This window comes from Passer montanus, unplaced genomic scaffold (genome assembly GCF_014805655.1).
Source record: "Passer montanus isolate IOZ18808 unplaced genomic scaffold, ASM1480565v1 scaffold10, whole genome shotgun sequence".
Lineage (NCBI taxonomy): Eukaryota > Metazoa > Chordata > Aves > Passeriformes > Passeridae > Passer > Passer montanus.
In genome coordinates this window covers 24,137,373-24,158,146 of record NW_024356505.1, presented here as the reverse complement: position 1 = coordinate 24,158,146, position 20,774 = coordinate 24,137,373, and the positions used below count along the sequence as shown (strand labels likewise).

General features: G+C 38.6%; 1 protein-coding gene across 2 annotated transcripts in view; it reads left to right on the top strand.

Annotated features, from left to right (window-relative positions):
• The first annotated feature begins 6,655 nt into the window (after nucleotides 1-6,655).
• TRDMT1 (tRNA aspartic acid methyltransferase 1) overlaps nucleotides 6,656-20,774 on the top strand; it is a 29,610-nt gene continuing 15,491 nt past the window's right edge. Inside the window, exons 1-4 of one of the 2 annotated variants that reach the window (XM_039712007.1) lie at nucleotides 6,656-6,897; nucleotides 14,929-15,038; nucleotides 16,663-16,739; nucleotides 18,234-18,305. In XM_039712007.1, the coding sequence (XP_039567941.1) occupies nucleotides 6,834-6,897; nucleotides 14,929-15,038; nucleotides 16,663-16,739; nucleotides 18,234-18,305 (323 nt within the window). In that variant the 5' untranslated portion in view covers nucleotides 6,656-6,833. Of the gene's footprint in view, nucleotides 6,898-13,695; nucleotides 14,118-14,928; nucleotides 15,039-16,662; nucleotides 16,740-18,233; nucleotides 18,306-20,774 lie in introns of those variants that run through there. The other variant, XM_039712017.1, reaches the window with a different exon arrangement.

Genomic DNA, 20,774 nt, shown 5'->3' with positions numbered 1-20,774 from the left:
GGAAGAGGCAGTGCTGCACACACCCCAAAGCTGAGAAGACTAAATTTCTAAAAAGACATTCTGTTTTTGCATGGCAGCTCTATGCCTAATTTTCAAGAATAAATATACTCTGCCCAGTTGGGATTAAGGAAGGAAGATGATCCAGATTTCAGATGCATAATATATTGTGGGCCATGAGGAATTGAAAATTAGTTAAATACAGAGGAGATGATGCATATGGCTGGAGAAGGAAGAGAGCAAATGTCTGGAAGAGTAGAGGTGTTCATGTCTTTTCAGGTGGAAGAGTGTCCTGTTTCCCAATACAAAGACAATTCACTGTCTGTCCGAAATTTTCCTTAGGAATTTGATCTTGTATATGGTCCAATACACATAATAGGCAGGAGAGAGCATGTGTAGGATGACAGGAGGAAGGACCTGACAACTATTCAGGAGCCTTGTAGATGTTTCAGTTTTGCTAACTCAGACTTTTGCCAGGGTTTGTAGCTGTTTATTTGACATAGATCAGGCATTTTTATAAACTCCATGACAAAATTTACCTATGCCTACCATGTAAATCCAGCACATCAGGATGAAAGAACATACAGGGCAGATGTCAGGATATTTCACAGGGAGAGGCATGGTTTTCCCTGAAATGGTAATGCCACTGACCTGCAGTTGTATTCTATAATCAACTTCTGTCACATCAAGAGGAATCTTGAGAGCTATCCCAAAGATGAAGGACACAATATTATTGCACTACAATATACATGATGCCCGGACTGCCAATGACAATGTGAATTATTCACAGTTTAGGTTAATTAATTACTTGAGTTCAATATTTTTAGGTTTTGAACAACCGTGTCCTATACTGTTGGAGATGAGTGCTACATCTGACATGGCACCAAAACTGTGATAAAATCACCCTCAGGGACTTCATCTGACATGCAGGGTTCCCAATGGACAATTCCAACAATCTCCCATTGTATTTTTGTGGTGAATTATGTGAAACATATTTGCTGGAGTTTTAAGTGAGCCCACCTCCCTACTGCTGAATTTTGACACTGCCAGTCCATTTTGGCACATGTCTTGTGCAAGAAGATTTCTCTTCTTCAGAAATAACTATTTAGAGTTTTTTGGCTCTTTTAGGCTAGGCATCTTGGGGCTTCTCTCTCCAAGCTGTCTTGGTAAAAAGTAACATTTAAATGTCACAGTCCTTTTACTAAAAAAAGTTTGTTTCAACTTTAGAAAAACCTAAAGCTTTTGTTCTTAGTTGAGGCAAAGAGGAAAGGGGAAGGGGCCTCCAAAGCAGCCAAAAATTACACTGCTATATTTTTTCTAGATTTCTTTTGCAATAACTTTTCAATTTTTTCTTTTATTTCAGTTTATCCTTAAAAAATCTCAAAACTTTTTCAACTGTTGTTTATTATAGACTATTTTCCAAGAGACCTTTGGGTAGATATTATATTGGTGTGTTTGACAGATATCTGTAGACATTTCCAATGCCAGAAAGAGAATCTCTTAAGTACAGTAACTTTTGCAATTGCAATCCATAACTGATATCACATAGTTTTATATTAGCTTTAAAGTAACTCATTTGCAAATGCTAGCCATAGAACCAGGGTGGAAGACATCTGTGCGCAGCCTAGGCACCAATGCTCAGCTTCTTGGGCAGATCTTACAGTACTTACATACAATTTTGGTTTAATCTAATCTGAAGTCACTGAGAAGGGCCACAGTTACAGCTCTGCTATGGCTGCATTAAAAGTTTTCTTTCTCTGTAGAGAAAATACCCTTCTGCTGAAATCCTACCACGATGGCAGATCTAATTTCCTGTGCTAACTAATGCTACCCACAGTCAGAGATTAAACTCACCACATGGACTGAATAAAAAAAATTTTAAAAACCACCCAAAAACCCCAACAGTTTGGGCAGGGGCTGAACTCCTTAAAAGACAAAACTGCAGTGTACAAAAGCTGAAGGTGTTACTAGATGGCCTTGTGATCAGAAGGTGTGACCAACACTGACATACAGCTACAAGTCTTTTTCAGTTTGCACAGTGTAAGTTGTGCAAATCATACAGGGATACCAGGGATGAAAATTCTTGCCTTAAGCAAGAAGTTAAGAGGCATATCCAGCCTCACCAGCTGAATTTCCTTTTTTTCCCTCATCTCCCCTCCCCTCCCTTTGAGAGAGCAGCAGGCTCCTCCTGCCCTTGCAATCGAGCGGGGATCTCCCACGCCATTACCTCATCCCGAACCGATCCCCCTTTAACAAATGCCTGGCTCCTGCCTGCTGTCACCCTTCAAAGGACTGAGTCAAAACACATTCATTGCACCAGCAATCTTTTGCCTGACTGCAGGGGCCTTAAAGAGCTCTGAGTCTGTTTTGTTCAATCCAATGACTATATAGTTTTTTATGTAATTTTTTTTGTCAAGCACTGGAATGTGTAAGTTCAAGAAAGTCAAGAACATAATCTAAACATATGCCTCTCATCCAGCCCGGGTAACCACTGCAGGCCAAATGCAACAAACAAGCCAGATTTATTTAGATTTAAATGTATTTAAACCAGAAAAGTAAAGATTTAATTAGAGAAGCAATGTCTTTTTATTCCTTACTCCCTACAGAGTACATACCTAGCCACAAAATCTGAAAATAAAATCCTGAAATGGAGCTATTAATATATTTGAAAAGCAAAAGGTTAAAAATGTTTCTGTCTGATCACTCTTCCAAATAATTTCAACTACATAAATTTCCTTGGTATAGAGTTCTTAGAAAATGCACGAGAGAGGCTGACAAACCTGGTTTGATGTGGTTTTCATTTCTAGTCTTGCAGATGCGTGGCATTATAAATGAAAATCATAGGCTTCCTTAGCCATAAAGGCACAGCCCAGTCGCTTCCTGGAAGCACTGCCTCTGTGGTTGACAGCTTTTACTGAGCAGCACTTCAGCAGAAATCAACTTTGATAAATACCCTTCTGAAACATAACATCCGATAAAGATCAACTCTGATAAACTGCAAAAGGTTTTCAGTTTTATTAGCAACCTACTGGACCAATGGCTATGGAAACAATAATTGATGCCATATGCTCTCAGTGATTTTTTCAATTCACTGGTTGCATTGCTAGGGTATGACATGCCTCACATTCTTTCCTGGCCACAATGATTTCTTACCCAGAATATGAGCTTCTCTTCCAGACAGCAGAGATGTTTGTATACTCCTCCTGATCCTCACTTGGGTATTTAGTAGGTTATATCAGACCTTTGGAGAGAAGAAGCATTTTTTGTTGTTCAGCCATCGACATTGATATTTGCCTGTACAAAGTTTTGGCTGATCACTGTGAAGGCACTTTTAAACATCTGGTGTACGAGCAGAGGGAGGTTTTCCCTGCCCTCTCTCCATTTTTTGAATATAGAGGAAATGCTCACAAACACTTCCCAGCTTCAAGTCCACTACCTTTCACCACCCAGCCTTACGCTGAGGGTTACATTCATGGCCTCGACAAAGCCCAGTGACAGGGACTGCAGACCGGCAGCCTCTGTCACAGCTGGGGGCGAGCAGAGGCCCTGCTGGCTCTGCTCTGCTGCAGAGGGGAGGGCAGGGAGGAGACTTACATGTAACTGCTTATGGAGTTTCGTGTGCATTTTTTGAATTATAGAAACAGAGCAGTGAAAATCTTTCCCTCTCACTTTGAGGGCAAGATTACATGGTCCAGTCATATTTTGTAATTTTGCTTTTCAGTTGCCAAGTACAATGCAGAATCTGAAGGAAGGGGGCATATTTCTGTGATGCTCTTGTGCAGCATTGCTAATTGTAACATTTAACAATTCTAAAGCATTTTAGGAAGAGAAAATATTGCAGCAGTTTCATGTTCCTCTAACCACATGTAGCTGTTTCACTGCATGTTTGTTGATTACCAAGGCAACAATTTCAGACCTGGCATGATTATCTGTATCATACCACTCATCAGAGATGTGGGCAAACTCCTGAAACTTCTGCATTGAGGAAATGATTCTAGTTGGTAGGAGGCAGGAGTTTTCAAAGCTGTCTCAGTGAAAATGCTGATATCACAGGCTTATGTCAACAATTTAAAAAATATCATTAAAAGATCAGTTTGCTTAAAATATATTTTACTATAAATATATTAGAGTCAAGCAAATAGCTGTTTCATCAATGCATTATTCTGTAGATGTGCCCATTTAGAATAAAATAACATCATTTTAGAAAAGCCTTTCATTTGTTATTTAAAACCAACTACATTGTGGAGCCATAATTGCTACATGAAACAGCCCATACTTGTGTCCTAAAAATGCAGAGTCCAGAGTTGGACTTTGGATTCAACTCTGCTATTAATCTTCTCTGTTAATAAAATTTAGTGTTCATGGACTTTTACAGGAATTCTATCCATCCAATATGCATGGAAAAGAGTAAAAAGGGCTGTCACAATACCCAAATTTTAGTAAGTCAGAGAGCTCCAATTGGGAAATTTTGCAGACATGTGGCTGCTTTGGGGTCACAAGACAAAGTGTCAGCAACATTTAGCTTGCTCCATGGCAATGGCAACACATGTTAGCAAGATTTTCTGAGTGAAGTATGAACAATTGCTTTGACAGGGCTCACCCTCCCTCTGCCATCATTCTGAGTTTTCCTGTGAGAAGCAAGATATGAGTGGCCATGGATCTCAGCACTTCTGAGCCATTGCTCCTGTCTGAAATAAGCAGCATGCCTTAAATACTATTATCTAAGTTTGGATCCAGAAAGTATGGTTGTTATTATGTTGACTTTACATTTTTAAAGTGAAGAACACTACAAATAACTGCTTCCAGATTCCCTGTTTTCATTTCAGTTCTTTATACAGCTGTCAATTAATAATGAGAACCAGGTTAGGGCAGACACAGTTATACAGAATTATAAAAATGACTGCTGCCAGTTGTTAAAAAATGAGTGCTAGGGAAGTTTTGGTGCTTCCCATTCTTTACAAGAGGAAGCCAATAAAATCCCTATCTAGCTTATTAATTTCTTTGTTGCCAGAGTGGAGGCATGTTGATCATATTCTCCAGTTTACTACACTGGAAGAGGAAGTAGGTGGAGGATTTCCCCTGAGCTGGGAATGTTCTACTGCCACCAACCAGCACAGCAGAGACATCTCTGCTGCTTTTTCCACCTGACTCCACTTTTCCTATGCATGAATGGCAAAAATACCTTGGAGTCAGGGAAAGGAGAAGGAAAAACAGGTCTCAGCCTTGTCTTCCTGTCTGATATTAATCACTCCAGGTACCAGGCAGCTCCAAATAAATGAACTGTTTCTAGCTGACTACAGCTCTCACTCATCACAGTATCTAGCATTGCTGTGATCTGTAGGTTACGGGAATAGCAGGACAAGAAACTCAAACTCATTCCTCAGCTTTACTGATTTCAGTAGTCTAAAAGTTGCCTTTTTAATTTTTTTTTAAATTTTCACCTTGCATCTATATATTGAAGGGGTTCTACTAAAGTGTATCTTCTTAACTGATAACCTTGCTCTTTGTAACCTATCTTCATCATCTTGACCAATTTTCTTCAGGTCCTCACCATCTTTGTCCCACGACTCTTTTCTCCAGCAAGCACATTTCTAGTTTTGTTGCACCATGTGATTCCACTTTCTCAATTCTCCATCAACCACCAATGCAGGAAACCTGCACACAGCTGGTTGCAATGCCTGCTGCTCTCCCTCTGGTGCTGCACTTTCTTTCATGTGACACAGACTTGGACTTCTTGTTTTATTCACCTTTCATGGCTGACAAATAAAGAAGCAGCCCCAGAGTCTGATAATGAAGATCCAGGTGAATGAATGACAGGTGAATGACAGCACTGTTTTGAAAAAAAAACTGGCAAGGACTGATATTTTTATTTTGAAATTTTGTTTCTAATTCCACTGTTTTCCACAGGTCATGCATCCTGTATTTTAGTGGAGTGCATTGAAAGGCAGCAGATTTACCACTTCTTTGCCCTCCAGTTTCAGCTAAAAATTCTTCCCCCACTGTAAGTCAAGAGATGGGAGCTACTATGACATGCTGTATATAATTAAATCAAGAAACTAGTGGAGAAACATGTTCTGGTTTGGTTTGGGTGATTTTTTTTTGTTTGTTTGTTTGTTTTGTTTCGTCTTCACTTTACAATCTGAATCTTCAAACTGAAGCGTAGGTGTCTGCTTGACTGTGGTGAGTAACCCATGTAATAGTCTGCGACACATTTACTTTGGCTGATATATATATATATACACATGTGTGCACACATACACCACACACACACATATATATATATTTATATATATGAACTATTTGTTTAAAAAACCGGACACTTTGTGGGGCAACAGTGCCATTGAGTAGTCTCTTCCTTCTCAATTTAGCAAGAAGCGTTGGGGTAAATAAGGGCACTTTCATCACTTATTTCCTTCTTTCCTGTGCGGGCTTTGAGAGAACTTCTCGAAAACACCACCGCACGCCGGGCCCACGGCACCGCCGAGGCCACTGGCACACGTCCCCCCTCATGAGGAGAAGCCCCTGCCCTCCTGCTCGGCCATTCCCTGCCTGCGCCGCCCGCTCTTGTTCGGCCGGACCGACCCGCACGGGGGTGACGGCGGGCAGCGGGTCCCCTCCCGCCCTCAGTGCCAGCAGGGCGGCCCCCGGACACCTCAGGGGGCGGCAGGGCCGGCTGAGCCGGGGTGGCCTCGTCCTGCGGGGCCGATGCCGCCCGTGCTTCCCCGAGCGAGGGGAACGCAAGCCGCCGCCGCTCCGGGGCGGGCGGGGGGAACGAAAGAGCGGCGGAACGGGCGGGCGGCGCTCGGGGAGGCGCCGGGCGGGCGGGCCGGCCGAGCATGGCGGCGCTGCGGGTGCTGGAGCTGTACAGCGGCATCGGGGGCATGCACCAGGCCCTCAGAGGTACCGGCGCGTCCCGCGGGGCCCCGTGCTGCCTGCCCCGCCCGGGACACCCCGCCCTCGGGGGCTCCGTCTTCTCGAGGGGGGGCAGTGCACGGTGCCCTCTTCTCGATGGGGCGGGCGAAGGTGGCCCCTGTTCTCCCGTAGCCCCTTGTCCAGCCTGGTGTGTGGCACCAGGTACCCCGGGGCACGCTGGCACAGAAATTAGGGATCCCTGCTCCTTGTTTGGCCCAGGCAGCTGCTTCTGGAGAGGCCGTGATTTTGTGTTTGTTTTTGTGTGCTCTGCTGCAGATGGGATGGCAGTAGCTGAGATGCCCAGGATGATAACCACATGAGCCAGGGCTTCCCACGGGCTTGCACTTGCACTTGGCTTTCACAGGCCATGGTTAGGTGAACGGCTGAGCTATGTTCCAATATGAGCAAGCCTGACCATCCGAGGCTGGTGTAACATTTTATAAACATGAAAATGAAATGTGCAATTTGAGCTGGTGTAGAGAGTTCACACCAGCCCATGTTCCCAGGTGGGTTTTTGATCTGGCACAAGGAACCCTGGAGCTCAATTTGCTGAATTGTTAAGGCACGGCCTGGGTGACCTTCAGCAGGTCCTGTAGAGTCTGTGAATTGGCTTCCCCAAATTAAAAATTAGGGCTATTGATTTCCATTGTAAAGTACCCTGGACCTTATTACTTTGAAGTCCATGTTTCAATACACATTAGTATAACTTATGATAATCACCATAATAATTTTAACTAATAACAATCTTTCAAGTCTTTCAGTCTTCAGGAGCATTAGCAGGGAGCATTGCCATAAAAACATCAGGTGGAAACTTGCCTTATCTTGCCATTTTTCCAGGGAGCTATGGAATATTAAGAGTATGCTTACAGAGTGAAATCCATTTAGCATCCCTTATTTGCTTAAAACACACTCGCAGTTGTCAGAGTTGCATTCTTCCTTCATCCTGTTTTTGCTTGAATCTAAGTGCTTTATTTGGGAACATAAATATATAAAATATATTTTAATGTGTTTGTTATGTATATATAAATACACAACAAAATAGGTTCCTATATTGTTCCTAACCTCCTGTTTTGAGGATGTATTTTCCTTATTTCCAGAGACATTCTTAGAATATTAAGAGGCAAGTATAGCTTTGTCTGGAACTGCACATTTTGGAGTTTTTGTAGAGTGAAAACAGTGTATTAGGCCTTGTGTATGGTGTACACTGTAATGGTAACACGCTGCTATTTTGGTAACCAGATTCCTGAAGTGATGGCAAGTTATCCATGTTTGTTGTAGACAATTTCCATATTTCCATAGAAAGTGGACTGGTTCCTGAAAGTTAGCCTACACCATGGTTCCTTCACTCTTTACTGAATTACCTGTGTTCTTGCCATAAGAATGGATGTCTTGGGGCAGTTCAGTAGTGTGCTGCAATGTTTAGTAAATTATAATGCTAGATGTGATGTCCTGTGAGTTTCCACCTGCAAAAAACATCACTTGCAACTCAGTGAATACTTAAAAGGGTGGAAATACTGGAAATGCCTCATTAGATTATTAGAAGACTATAAACTTTTATCCAAAAGATACACAGAATTAGTGATAACCCAGTGGATAGTTACTACAAATATGAAGCCTTGAAATCATGTCACCTATTGGTGCAATTTGGAGACTGAAGGACTTAACTAAACCCCATGTATTATTTCCTGAAAAGGTAAATTTACTTCCATGTTTACTTTTCTGAACTTGCTGAACACAACTGATTCATTGTCACTCTTTTGCGTAATTTCTGTTCTTATGGGTTTGCATTTGACTGAAGAAATTGCGATAGGTATGAACAGTGGGACTGAGATTTTTTTGTAGTGGTATCCGCCAAAGCAGATAGAGGGACTGTAAGTAAGGACATTTAATTTATTATTTGTGTAAATGACCCTAACTAATTCAGAGTGGTCAGGTACCAGTTGAAATTTGCAAAGTGAATAGATACAAAGCTGTTTGCATTACAGTTGGTATAATATTTTTCAGTTTGGGTGCTTATGTTTGTGGAAGCATATGAGAGTTCAGCCCATAAGCATTGTGTTGTCTCAGGAGAGGTCTAAACTGTACACTTGTAGATGAAAATCTTGTTCAGAGTCTTGTTAAAAGTATTAGTCAGCAATTTAATTAAAAGATGTCCTACAAAATTTGCACTAAGTATTTAATAACAGGTTATTATATAAAACTGTTTTTGATGAACTGGATTTCATTTGGGAGCAGAGATATTCTTGGGCATGTGATAATTTCTGCTAGTTTTTAAAGTCCTTTGGACATCTGGATTCAGTTTTCTTACACAGTTTATGAAGGCACAAAGTAAAGTCAAGGGGCATTGAAGTGTTTGCTTTTACGTGCAAATAAAACAGAAAAGAAGGGAATGTTCCTCTGTAAGTACTTTAATGATGTGTTTCTTATATGTTTTTGGCCTATATGTGTACATGAAACCATGCTGTTTGGAAAGGTCCTGATCCTGTTCTCCATTTAGCAAGTGGCAGATTGTTCAGCATCTTCTCTTAAATTGTGTATAGAAATATTAGAAGGGTTGTGGGGTTTTTTTCCATATAAATAAGAATTTTGAAAGAAAGGCCTCCATTGTTCCAGTGCTTCCGTAAGCCAGATGCAAAACAGATGAAGATTATATATAATAATATATTATCTTAGTATGGTTTCTAGTGAATCTATAAGCCAAGAAAAATAATAGGAATATGTAGAAAACAGAGGGAGCATGTAGTATTTCAGTGGCAGCATCCCAGGAAACCTTTTGTTCTACAAAAGGGATTCTGCAGTTCTTGCAGGGTAGTACCTGGCCGTGTAATGGGGTCAATTATGGTTAATTCAAGTTGGCTGGTCCAACTTTCTACTATTCTGTGAAATTGCCAGTGTTTCAACTGGCAAATAGGAATTTCTCAGGAAATCTGATGTTGACTTTTCTACCTTGATGCCCTTCTTGGCTGTGATCTTTCAAAAACTTAGTTATAGGATAGCTTGCAGGATGAAGATGTTTGTTGTTTTGGCAGCTGTCATTAATCTAGAATGCATTTGGAACTAAATAGTATACAATTGGTTTTGAGGTTGTCCTTGCCTACAGTAAAAAATAATTGAATTTTCACATATTGATGGAAGTTTATAGTCTCTTGTAAGTGTTTAAAGAGTACATGGAAGTTGTGAGTGCATAGTTTCATACTTGAATCACATTCTTTTTGACAATGGAGAGAAGGCTGTTTCTGAACTTAGGTTTCAGTCTAAAGCTGAAAAAGAAAAATCTTTGGGATTGTTTAGCTCTGTGTTGGTACTTTAGCTGTAGATATGTCAGCACAGGTAGAATTTCTGGTTTTAGATTTTGAATGCTTTGTAACAATATTTTAACACCAGAGATCTGCAAAAAGATACCATCTTTTGATGGTATCTTTTGATAAAGATACCATCAAAAGATGGTAAAGTTGAGCTTAATTAAAGCCAGAAATCAGTGAGTCTGTTCATATTCACACTCTTGAAAGACTGAGGCAGCTAAGGGATGAAAGTGCATTTCTTTCTTCTTCCCACCCTGTTTCCCAAACCCTTTGGGATTTATAAAGATTGATGTTTAAGTGAAATACATCTAAATCTATGATAATTTTTATGTGTGTGTGAGTGAATTTGTTCTTTATAAAGTGCAGAGTTTCTTCAGTGAAAAAGTGTTTTATTTTTAGAAAATCTATTTTTTAGAAAATCTAGGGCTACATATTCATTTCCTTAGCAACTTTCCATGAAACAAACACCCGCTCTTCCTCCTTCCCAACCAAAACAAACCTGGCTTATTAATTTAGGCAGTTTTCCCATGAAAAATGGGTTCCATGTCTCTGCCACAAGCATTTGTAATCTGGCAGGTCCCTGAAAAAAAGTCCTCTTGCATGAAATACTAAAGGACATATTCTAAAAAATACCATAAGTTTGCCGTGATGAAGTTGGTGATATTTTTCCTCTGCAATTGTTATATTTCAGTTTTACAGAGTAACAACTTTTGTGCTCTGTTATGCATGTTTGTTCATTTTATTTGATTGTCTCTGTGAATTGCACAGCACAGAAAACTGGTGTGTATGTTTACACTGGGCAAAGCTATCCCACCAGGAGAGGCAAAGGAGACAAAACTGTCTTTGACTTCCAGCACAATGCAAAACAAAAATATTGCTGGTTTGAGCAAGTTTTTACACCTAAACTCAATTTAATGCTTCTCCAAAATACAGCTCTTTGTAGCACAGGATGGTACTAGTTGTGCTATAATGTAAGTTTATAAAGTTTGTATGGCTTAACATGATTGAATCCTTTACAAACAGAGCAGTGAAAGGGGTTGCTAAGTATCCTGCAGGAACCCAGTATCAAGTTTACTGATGGTCGTGTTGACTGTAGCCATGGACAGTTCTGCCTAATCATTTCAGCCAAGAGCTGACAACTCAGAAATTAAATCTTTGCTCTCTGTTTTAAAAGGAAACAGGACTGACAAAACTCATGACTAATCTTCCCTTTTCCATCTGTTTCCATATACCTGTCAGAAAAGATAATTTTTCTGGCTCCTATTTTCCAATATGCTGAAATCCACCAAACTGCCCTTGCTGTAACACAGTGTATTTCATGTGTTCTGTTGACATTGATGGCTCTATTGCAAAAGTACAGTAGTGAATATAAACAGATCTATGTTAATTTTAAGGTCTGCAGAAACACATGACAAAGGAATCAATTCTAAAGAGGAAAAGGACAGATATTGTAATGTCAGAAATTTTATTTCTGGCATTTGAAGGTGACACTCTTTGGGTTTACTTTTTCAAATCAGAAGCTAATGCACGCATCCTGTCTTTCTTTGTTTCCAATGCATCTCCTTCCAATCCTTACAGCAGTGTCCCTTTTCCTCAAGAATGACTACTCCATACCTGAGAGGGCTTGTAAGCATTGTGTATTCAATAAAGTAGAGAACTGGGACTCAGAGTTTGATTGCTGCATCTTAGGCAGTTTAAGTAACAGTCAAAGAGTTCCTGCTGTCTGGGTCCAAGAGGTTTTAAGCTTTAAGTGTGAGATCAGTACATTACTAATAGAATGATACAAATTTGATTTCACCTGCTTTCAGCCAAGAGAAAATACTACAATCTAGTCTGCCTGAAAATAGGTCATAACACCTCCCTCAGTAACTTCCCTGTCATATCTGTGGCTTCCATTTGAACCGTGTGATCTTGCTCAGAAATGAAGCGTCAGTTGAAAAACTGGTGTGGAGGAATCCTACAAATCATGTATTCCAGCAGCCAATTAGTTTCACTTAGGAAATGTGTATTATTTTTTCTTTAGTCTGAATAAAATTATCTGTTTCCTGCATTTGTAATTCTCTTAAATATCTGTGTTTTGAAAATTGGATGTACTTTTTTGAGGGGGATAAAAAGATCTCCAGAGCTGTGTGCATTTCTGTATTGAAGTTTTGCTATGTATTTTGGGGAGTTGATTTAACATCCCACCAAGTCAGCGATTCCTTAGTTGGTTTTGTGCCTTTTGTCAGTGGGGATAGTTAAACACAGTCTTGATTCTGTTTATCTTAGATTCTGCTTTCAGGCTTTTTTTATGATGCATTCCTTATAGTAATTTTCAAGTAGTAAATGTAATTGCTATAGGAAAGCAGACTATCACAGTTTGACATAAAGTTATTTAACTTTCAGGAGAAGTTCTTTAAAAATGTTGCATTTTCACATTGTTTGAAATTTAGACAAGCTTTTCTTTGTTAGGTTGGATGTGTGAGAGCCGCTTGTCTGCTCGAGCTCCTTCATGCGTTTCCAGGGCATTTCCACACAAACATGCTTAATCAGCTTTTAGGGGGAGTCTGTTCTGCAACAGGAATTCCCAAGTGAGCTGCAACTTTGAAATGAAAAGGAGGAGAGGCTTTGAAAAAGTTATCAGATCTTTGAATGAGGAAGAGAGGATCTCAGGTGGAATACTTCAGGAAAAGTTCCTGTCCTTTTTCCATGCTGGCCTATGTCTCTGGTTTAGACTGAACATTGTATTGCAAGAGGATTCAATAGGTTCCTGTTAGATGTGTGCTCTCTTCCCCTATCTCCAGGCTTTTGGGCCTGTGAAGTCCTCAGCTGCTATTTTTTCCTGTAGGTATGCAGGGAGTTATTGAATGGATGGCAGTAAAAAAATAAGTGTCTGAATCATGAGTTTGTGAGAGAAAGCACACAGCTTGCCTTCCCCATTGCCATTTTAAAACTATGTGTTAATTGAGATAATAATTTGAGGGTCTTGATTTTTTAAATTTTATTTTTCTTCTGGAGTACTTGGAAAACATAGTAAGGGTTAGCTTGTTAGGACAATGTGTTTTAAGAACTGAAGGAGTGAGTGAGAAAAGCAGTCTCTTTAACAGTATTGGAAGTTTGTTCCTGTTACTTAGATGCTGCAGCTTTGTTTTAGGAAGATGGAGTGTTGGTTCTTGAATATGTTTGTAAATTGAGACATTCGTCCAGCTTTCTTTTCACGCTAGGTGTCAGTGTTAACTTACCTGTTCTGTAATCTCAGGTGTAGTCATGCTATTGTCCTTGTGGATACACCTGTATTTAGTTCTCAGTTACAACTTCTGGTCAAAAGGTCAAGATAGTAGTGGCAAATAATGATTTGTATGTTGACCCTTAGTGGTCTGTAAGTATTTATCTTGTGAAAAGCCTTATCTTTTTGCCCTTGATTGCATCAAGTAAACCTGGAAGAGCCAGCTTGGTCCTTGTTAAAATGTCTGCTACAGTCTTTTCAATATTCAGATTTCTCTTTCATCTTAGTTTAGACTAAGACAGCCTTGAAGACCTGAAAGATAGTGGGTGGATGGAAACTGCATTATTCAAAATAAAATCCACTGGGATCATCCCAGCTGGGCTTTCATCCTCTCAAACTGTAAATAATTAGCTGACTAGTAGTAATTCATATGGTGTCTCATAAGGTCATTTGTTAATGTGTTACTTGAGCATATTGTGAGATTATTCAAAGGCATGTGGCTGTTTGCCTTGTTTCTTTTGGTTTACAAAAGTTTTTTTAAAGTTGCCTGTGTTTCATCTGAGGCTTTGTAATGCCGACCATAATGTGAATATCCTGGTGGTTGATACTGATCTCGGGTATCAGGAGGTAGGGTCACTTCTCTGCCTGCAGCTGTGACAGTAACCACAGCCCATCTTCTTGGATAAAAAGCCTCACTGAAGGTATTGTGTTTAATAATAACAAATAGTGTGACATGATGAGCAATGGAGTGAACACTGCTCTTTTTATCTCTTTAGCTTCTTTTAAACCTATTACTCTCTTAATTTATAAATTAACAGTTGTTTATTTGCATTCTTTTTAGTGTATTTTTATTTCAGGGTTTTAGCTGTGTTTGTTACACTGTCCTCTCTTCAATAACACCTCTGTCCAAGAGAGGAGGAGCTGCCAAGTTTGGTATTTTGGGACCTTTAACTCAAAGGAGGCAGCAGTTGAGTTTGAGGCCTAAGCCTCAAATGTAAGCACAAATGTTTTTCAGACAGCTTAAATTTTTATTGGAAGAGTAGACATATGTCAAACATATTGGTGCTATTTTTTCATAATGAGAAGTAGTACACCTCTAAAATAACACACTTATTTCTTGTAGGTTGCCAGAGGATAAGGCAGTAGCAGTGAGGCTTGGCAGGATTGATTTAGGATTCCTGTAGCCAGGAACTTGCTGGCCACAGAGACCTGCACAGAAGTGAAAATATTGTAGAGGTGCACCCTGTTTGGAATTTTTAAATCTGCTTTACTTATCTACTTTTTAAATCTCCTTTAGCTTCCATTTTTGCATATATAAAGAAGGGAAGCATTGCCCATATGGTTAGAATAAGAGTATGTTTTTCATACAAAATTTCAGAAGACAATATAGTAGAATTTGATTGTGTAATTTGCTTTTGTTTTTGAGCAATGCTGTAACACAGCTGAGCAAATACATTTTTCTAAGAGTAGTAAAGAGAAGCTAGAGTTTTCAAATTATTTTTTTAATTTTAGAAAGCTGCACATATGCAGAAGTGGTAGCTGCTGTTGATGTGAACACTCTTGCCAATGATGTTTATAAGCACAACTTTCCCAGCACGCCGTTATGGGCAAAGACTATTGAGGTGAGTAATTAATGTGTTTTTTACTGTAGTCTGGCATTTGTAAGATGTGAGTTGCTTTCACTGTCTTTATTAGTAACAAGAGAAACAGAAATATTTATGTTATTATGAATAAAGCAGTTTTACAATAACTTTGATTGCTTGTGCTATTTGCTTGTTGAAGTAAGAGGGATTTCATGCTGCAGGCTTTTCCTGAAATTCTTGCCGTTTGCATGAAGAAAGGTTATATAAATGTCAAGGGGAGCACTTACCATCAGTAAAAGAATGTCAAAAATCATATTTTTAGATTAAAAAAAATATTTTCATGCACTTTGAAAAAATTTAATTAAATTACTTAGTGGCATGCCTTTGTTTTGAAGTTATAATTGAGCTCAGAGAAACACAACAAAATATACTGGACTGAGCACTCTTGAATCTTTTTAAATAGGGTCAATAGATAAAATGTTTTAGGAATTCTGTCAGTTGCCAAATTATTTGAAAAATAAGTAAAATTGGATTAAAATAATCTGTTTTAATAGATGAGAGGCAAGCTAGGCATGGTTTTGCTTGGATTGAGTTAGAAATTACTGTATGCTTCTTAATCTGCTTTTACGGTTTTACAACACGACAGTAAAAGATACTGTGTCTGTTTTAAGACGCCAGCTTAAGTAAGAGTTAAATAGGTGGCTAAAGGTTAAATGCTTATTCAGCACTCAATAATAACTGCCTAAATGATAGTTTTATAATGGAAAAAGAAGATTAATCTTTGCCTGTATCATTCTGTAGTAGACAAGAGCAGATTATTAGAGTCAGTGACACCTTCTTCAAATATAATGGAAAAAAATAGCAGCTTTTGTCTCGTTTTCTGGGTAGCTACATTGCATTTGCTGTATAGGTATCCCTCAGAATATGTAAGGAGTGGTTTCTTTGTCTAAGTCATAGTTACTTGATCAGTCTTTCCTCCCAGCCCCTTAATGTGTTGATCTTTTAGTGCTGGTGAAAACTTAGTTTAGAGGAATTTCTACCTGTATAATTAATTCCTACCACAGACCTAATTCTGTGCCAAAGGATTGGCTTTGTAGAGGAGACTTTCAGCCATACAATATCTTTGACTAATTTTTATAGGGGAAAAACTATGAAATAAACTTTACAGGGTGCATTACCAGTGAGCTCCTAAGAGCTAAAACCCCTAGTTTGGATTTGTAAAAATTATCTTATTTACACTTGAGCTCCTTTACTTCTCAGATGTTATTTACACATATTTTGACTATGTAAAGACTGATTTTGATATACAAAGGCTTAATATCTGAGTAATGATAGAAATAATAGGTGAGTATCTACTGAAAGAACCACTGCACACCTCAAAGAATGAGCAGATAGAAACCTCAAGATTATGTATAAATTACATAATGTACTTAATTAGTATTAGTGTTTTGTTTCATATGAAGAGCAGTGAGTGCATATTTACATTTTATGGTTTGCCAGAGTAGAAAAGATTTTGAAATTACTATGTCAGGTGAGTGATCAGGTAGTTTTTTGCTAAATGAAGCATACTGGAAGTAAGAGGGGTAGTTTGGTCTGAAAGATGACTTGAGAATTTCATACAATTCACAACACTCATCATTATTCTATTTTTTTCTGTTTTCAGGGCATAACACTGGAAGAATTTGACAGATTATCTTTTGATATGATTTTGATGAGCCCTCCCTGTCAGCCTTTTACAAGGTAGGTACAGCACACTTGGGGAAAAAAGTGCAGTTATGGCACTATATGTGGTCAAAGGAGAAATGTTATCACGACATAGTGACATTCTCTGTGGGTGATCTGTGTATCTTTCTCTTCCTAAGCAAATGTGTTGTAGCTCTGTTTACCATGATGTTTACTGAAGTGAAAGAAATTTGCATCTTAAAAAAGAAAGAAAGAAATTTGCAGCAATTTGCATCTTAATTGTTGATCACATTTCTTGCTTATGTATATATTAATTCAGTTTAAGTAAGCCTCTTACAGCACCAATTTTATGAACTGTGTTATTCCTCTAATAGTAAAATTTAGTGTTTAGGAGTCCTGCCTTTCCTTTTGGATATCAATCTAATATTTTCCTGGGGCAACTCCAGAAGGCGGATTGGAATTTCTTGGTTCTGCCTGAGACTTAAGAGTGTAATCTGGTTTTATTTGTACTTTGGAAATGGCACATGCACACAGTTTATTCTGAAGAATATTTCTATTTTAGCCAAGACCAGAAGGATAATGGCTTTGAAATTATTTTGTGGCTGATAAAGAGAAGCATCTTGCTGATTAAGGACTGAGTTTATTGAGATGTTATTTTTCAGATTAATTTGTAATTAATTTCATTTGACATCAGTGACCAGTGGGGTAAGATTCTAGTAACTGCACACATGCAAAGTAGTAGCTTAATGAAAAAAGTCTGTTGATGGTGATAATAATGGTTGTGTAAGAAAATATATCTCATTGAATGTTCTAAGATTGAAAAGAAATCCCTGTAAAGTGTTGCTGATCTGTAAAAAATGAATTAGTGCAAACCTATGATGTATATAGGAAAGATTTCAGAATTTTTTCTTTATAATATGATGAAAAGAAAAATCTGTGTATGACTGATTAATTTAGATACATGTTAAAGCTCTTCTACAAAGCTTTTATTCTTTTTTTATGATCTGATACAAGTATAAGCTAGGGAAACACAGGCCTGGAATCATTATCATTTTTGTAACCTATATAATCTTTCCAGTTTAGTGTTACAAAATTGATTCCAAAGTTGTTCATGTGGGGCTCAATCCTGCTAAATGGTGAACAATGAGGCTTTAATTCATAGAAATAATTTAATATATTCAGTGCAAAATAGCAGGGTATTCCCAGAAACCCAGTGGGGGTTTTTTGTTCATTCAGAGCCAAGTATGTTCAAAGACTTTGCAGGACAAGACCAGAATGCTAAAGCCTTTGCAGACTGGGGAGTGGATTTCATTACTGAATGCTTCAATTTTAACCTTTCTGTGAGCTGATGGATTCCAGAGGCAGACTTTCATTCCTTAGAACATCTCTCAGGACACTGCCTCTGTGAGCAGGTCCTCCTGTCTGTACGTGAGGCTTTTGCAGAATCTCCTTTTGAAACTCAAAGCAAAGTGTCAGCATTCTGTAGAAAAATATAGCTCCAATGTCAGTCTGCTCTGAGTAATACACCACTGTTTCTTTATTCTTTCTTAGAATTGGTCTGCAAGGTGATGTGTCTGATCCACGGACTAAGAGCTTTCTCTATATCCTTGATATTCTCCCAAGGTATAAACTTCTACCTCCATTGTAAAGCCCCTTTTGTAACTAGACTTTGTTACAACTAGGTCTACTATATTTCAGTGAGACAAGATATCTGTAATGTTTTAGAGGGATGTTACTACTGGTGTTGTGATGTATTTTGTGTTTGTTTTCACATGATCATATGTAACTTACAAATACTTGCATTTTACTAATGCTCTAGTCTACTATATTTCAGTGAGACAAGATATCTGTAATGTTTTAGAGGGATACTATTAGTGTTGTGATGTATTCTGTGTTTGTTTTCACATAATCATATGTAACTTACAAATACTTGTATTTTACTAATGCTCTCATCACTTCATTGTTGCTGTATATACCTTCATCATCTGGTTTCCTTTTCATTGCTTGTCTGTTTAAACTATGCCTACACAATAAATGAAAGGAAAGAGTTCTTTTCAGTTCAACATCAAATTTGCATTGATTTTATATAGAAACAGGAGTAGGTAATATAATTGTTGGTCTATTGGACTCATGGAAACATGAAAAGTTTTTAAAATATTGGGTTACAAAAGCTTAGGTTAAACATACAGTCATCTTTTGAAGTGTTACCATTTGAAAATTGGTTTAAGTATGCTGTTGACTACAATGCCATGCGTCTTGCAGCCACTTCTGTTCTTTCTTAAAGTCTCTGTTCTTTTTGGTGCTGCCTTGATATCTTGGGGCAGAGGTTGACTACAATGCCATGCGTCTTGCAGCCACTTCTGTTCTTTCTTAAAGTCTGTTCTTTTTGGTGCTGCCTCGATATCTTGGGGCAGATTGTATATTTTTGTTTTGTAGTACAATCTCTTGTTTGGAGTACTAATACTAAATAATTTGAATAGCACTGCATTGTCTGGACAGTGTCGTTGAATTCATCTGTTGTTTTTTGCCTGGTCAGATCCCAGTTCCTAATAAAACAGCCATAATTATTTGTATTAGTGGCAATCTTGCTTCACCTGGAGACTAGGACAGCTGTTCCCTATGTATTCCTCCATTAGTTCATCTTGCTGTCAGGATTGGAGAGCAGATGAATGTTTGTTGTCTCTTTTGCTTTTTTTTCTTTTTTTTTTTTTTATGAATGCTTTCAAAACAGAAGGAAGTCAGTACCAAAAAGCCTTTCTTTCAAACTGCTGTTAGCACTGAGAGAAAAGAGTCTTCATCCTTGTTCTAGAAACTTTATGCAGCCAACAACATTAAATGGAGCTGTGTCTTTGTCCTTGTCATGAGCAGAGAGAGAGCAATGACACAGAAGGGCTGAGTGGCTTGGCAGGGTCGTACATAAGAAATCTGTGGCAGACAATACAGAACAAAACACAGATTCTGTGGCCCAGTAAGTTAGACAATTCCTAGGTAAAAAGGAACGGGTATTACTACTCCCCTGCTTCTGTCAGAGACACAAAATTAGGGAGAGAATGGGGGTTGTTTAGAAATTGCAGAGGATGTCTTTTGTTAAACGAGAAATGTAACACAGGTTTCCAACTGATCTGTTAAAATGAAAAATGAAACCTGGCAGATACTGAGTAAGTTAATTTGTCAGAATAATAGTGTCTTCCATATCCTTAAAGGCATCTCCTGACCTGGGGATTCCTTTCCATTAAACTGAAACATGGTTAAGAGGCTGGCTATTTTTGGACATTGTAGTGCATTAATACGGAAATTCTGCTTCCCAGTTGCTCTGGACTTAGCTGGATAAACAGCAGAAGCTTTTCCTTCTCAAAACCAAAGCTTTAGACACTCCAGGACCTGTATTTTTATCATGACGATGCAAAGGACCTGGGCTTGGCTGTCTTGCTTTTATCTCAGCACCCCAGGAGACACTGCTAATGTCCCTTATCTTCTCGGGGAGGGTTCTTGAAGCAGCACTTGCTCTAAGTAGTCACTAGAAGGTTCAACATGATGGCTTCTGTAGAGTTTCTCAATTCCAGTGCATTTGTGTTTTACTAAGATAGCACTTATGTGTTTTTTGAATATGATACATTTGTGAGACATTGAGTATGGAGTACTTCAGCCTCAAAAAAGGAAACTCTTACTGTAGGAATTATCCTTTTACATTTTAAATTGCTATGGTGTGCATGCAGTTTATGAAAAGTGTAAAATAATTTATCATCCCTTGGATGTACTTAGCTTTTGTTCAGTCTTTTATAATGAAATACTGCTGAAACGAGACACAGAGGTAGCCTAGGATGGCAAATATTAGAGATAATGGAAAGAAAAATTTCAAGATCTGGAAAGACATGGGAAATCCTTGGAACACCCAGCCAGCAAAGTCCAACCCAAATGGTCCAGATGTTGGTCTGTTTATCGTGTCCAAGCCATAACCCAGTGAAATCCAATGCTAAAACATCCAAGTGCTGCTTTTACAGAAACATTTTTAATGTTAATACCTGCCAAGTACTTAACACTTCCTTTTTGTACAGTGATTACTTGCCTTGTGATCTGTCAATCCCCTATGAG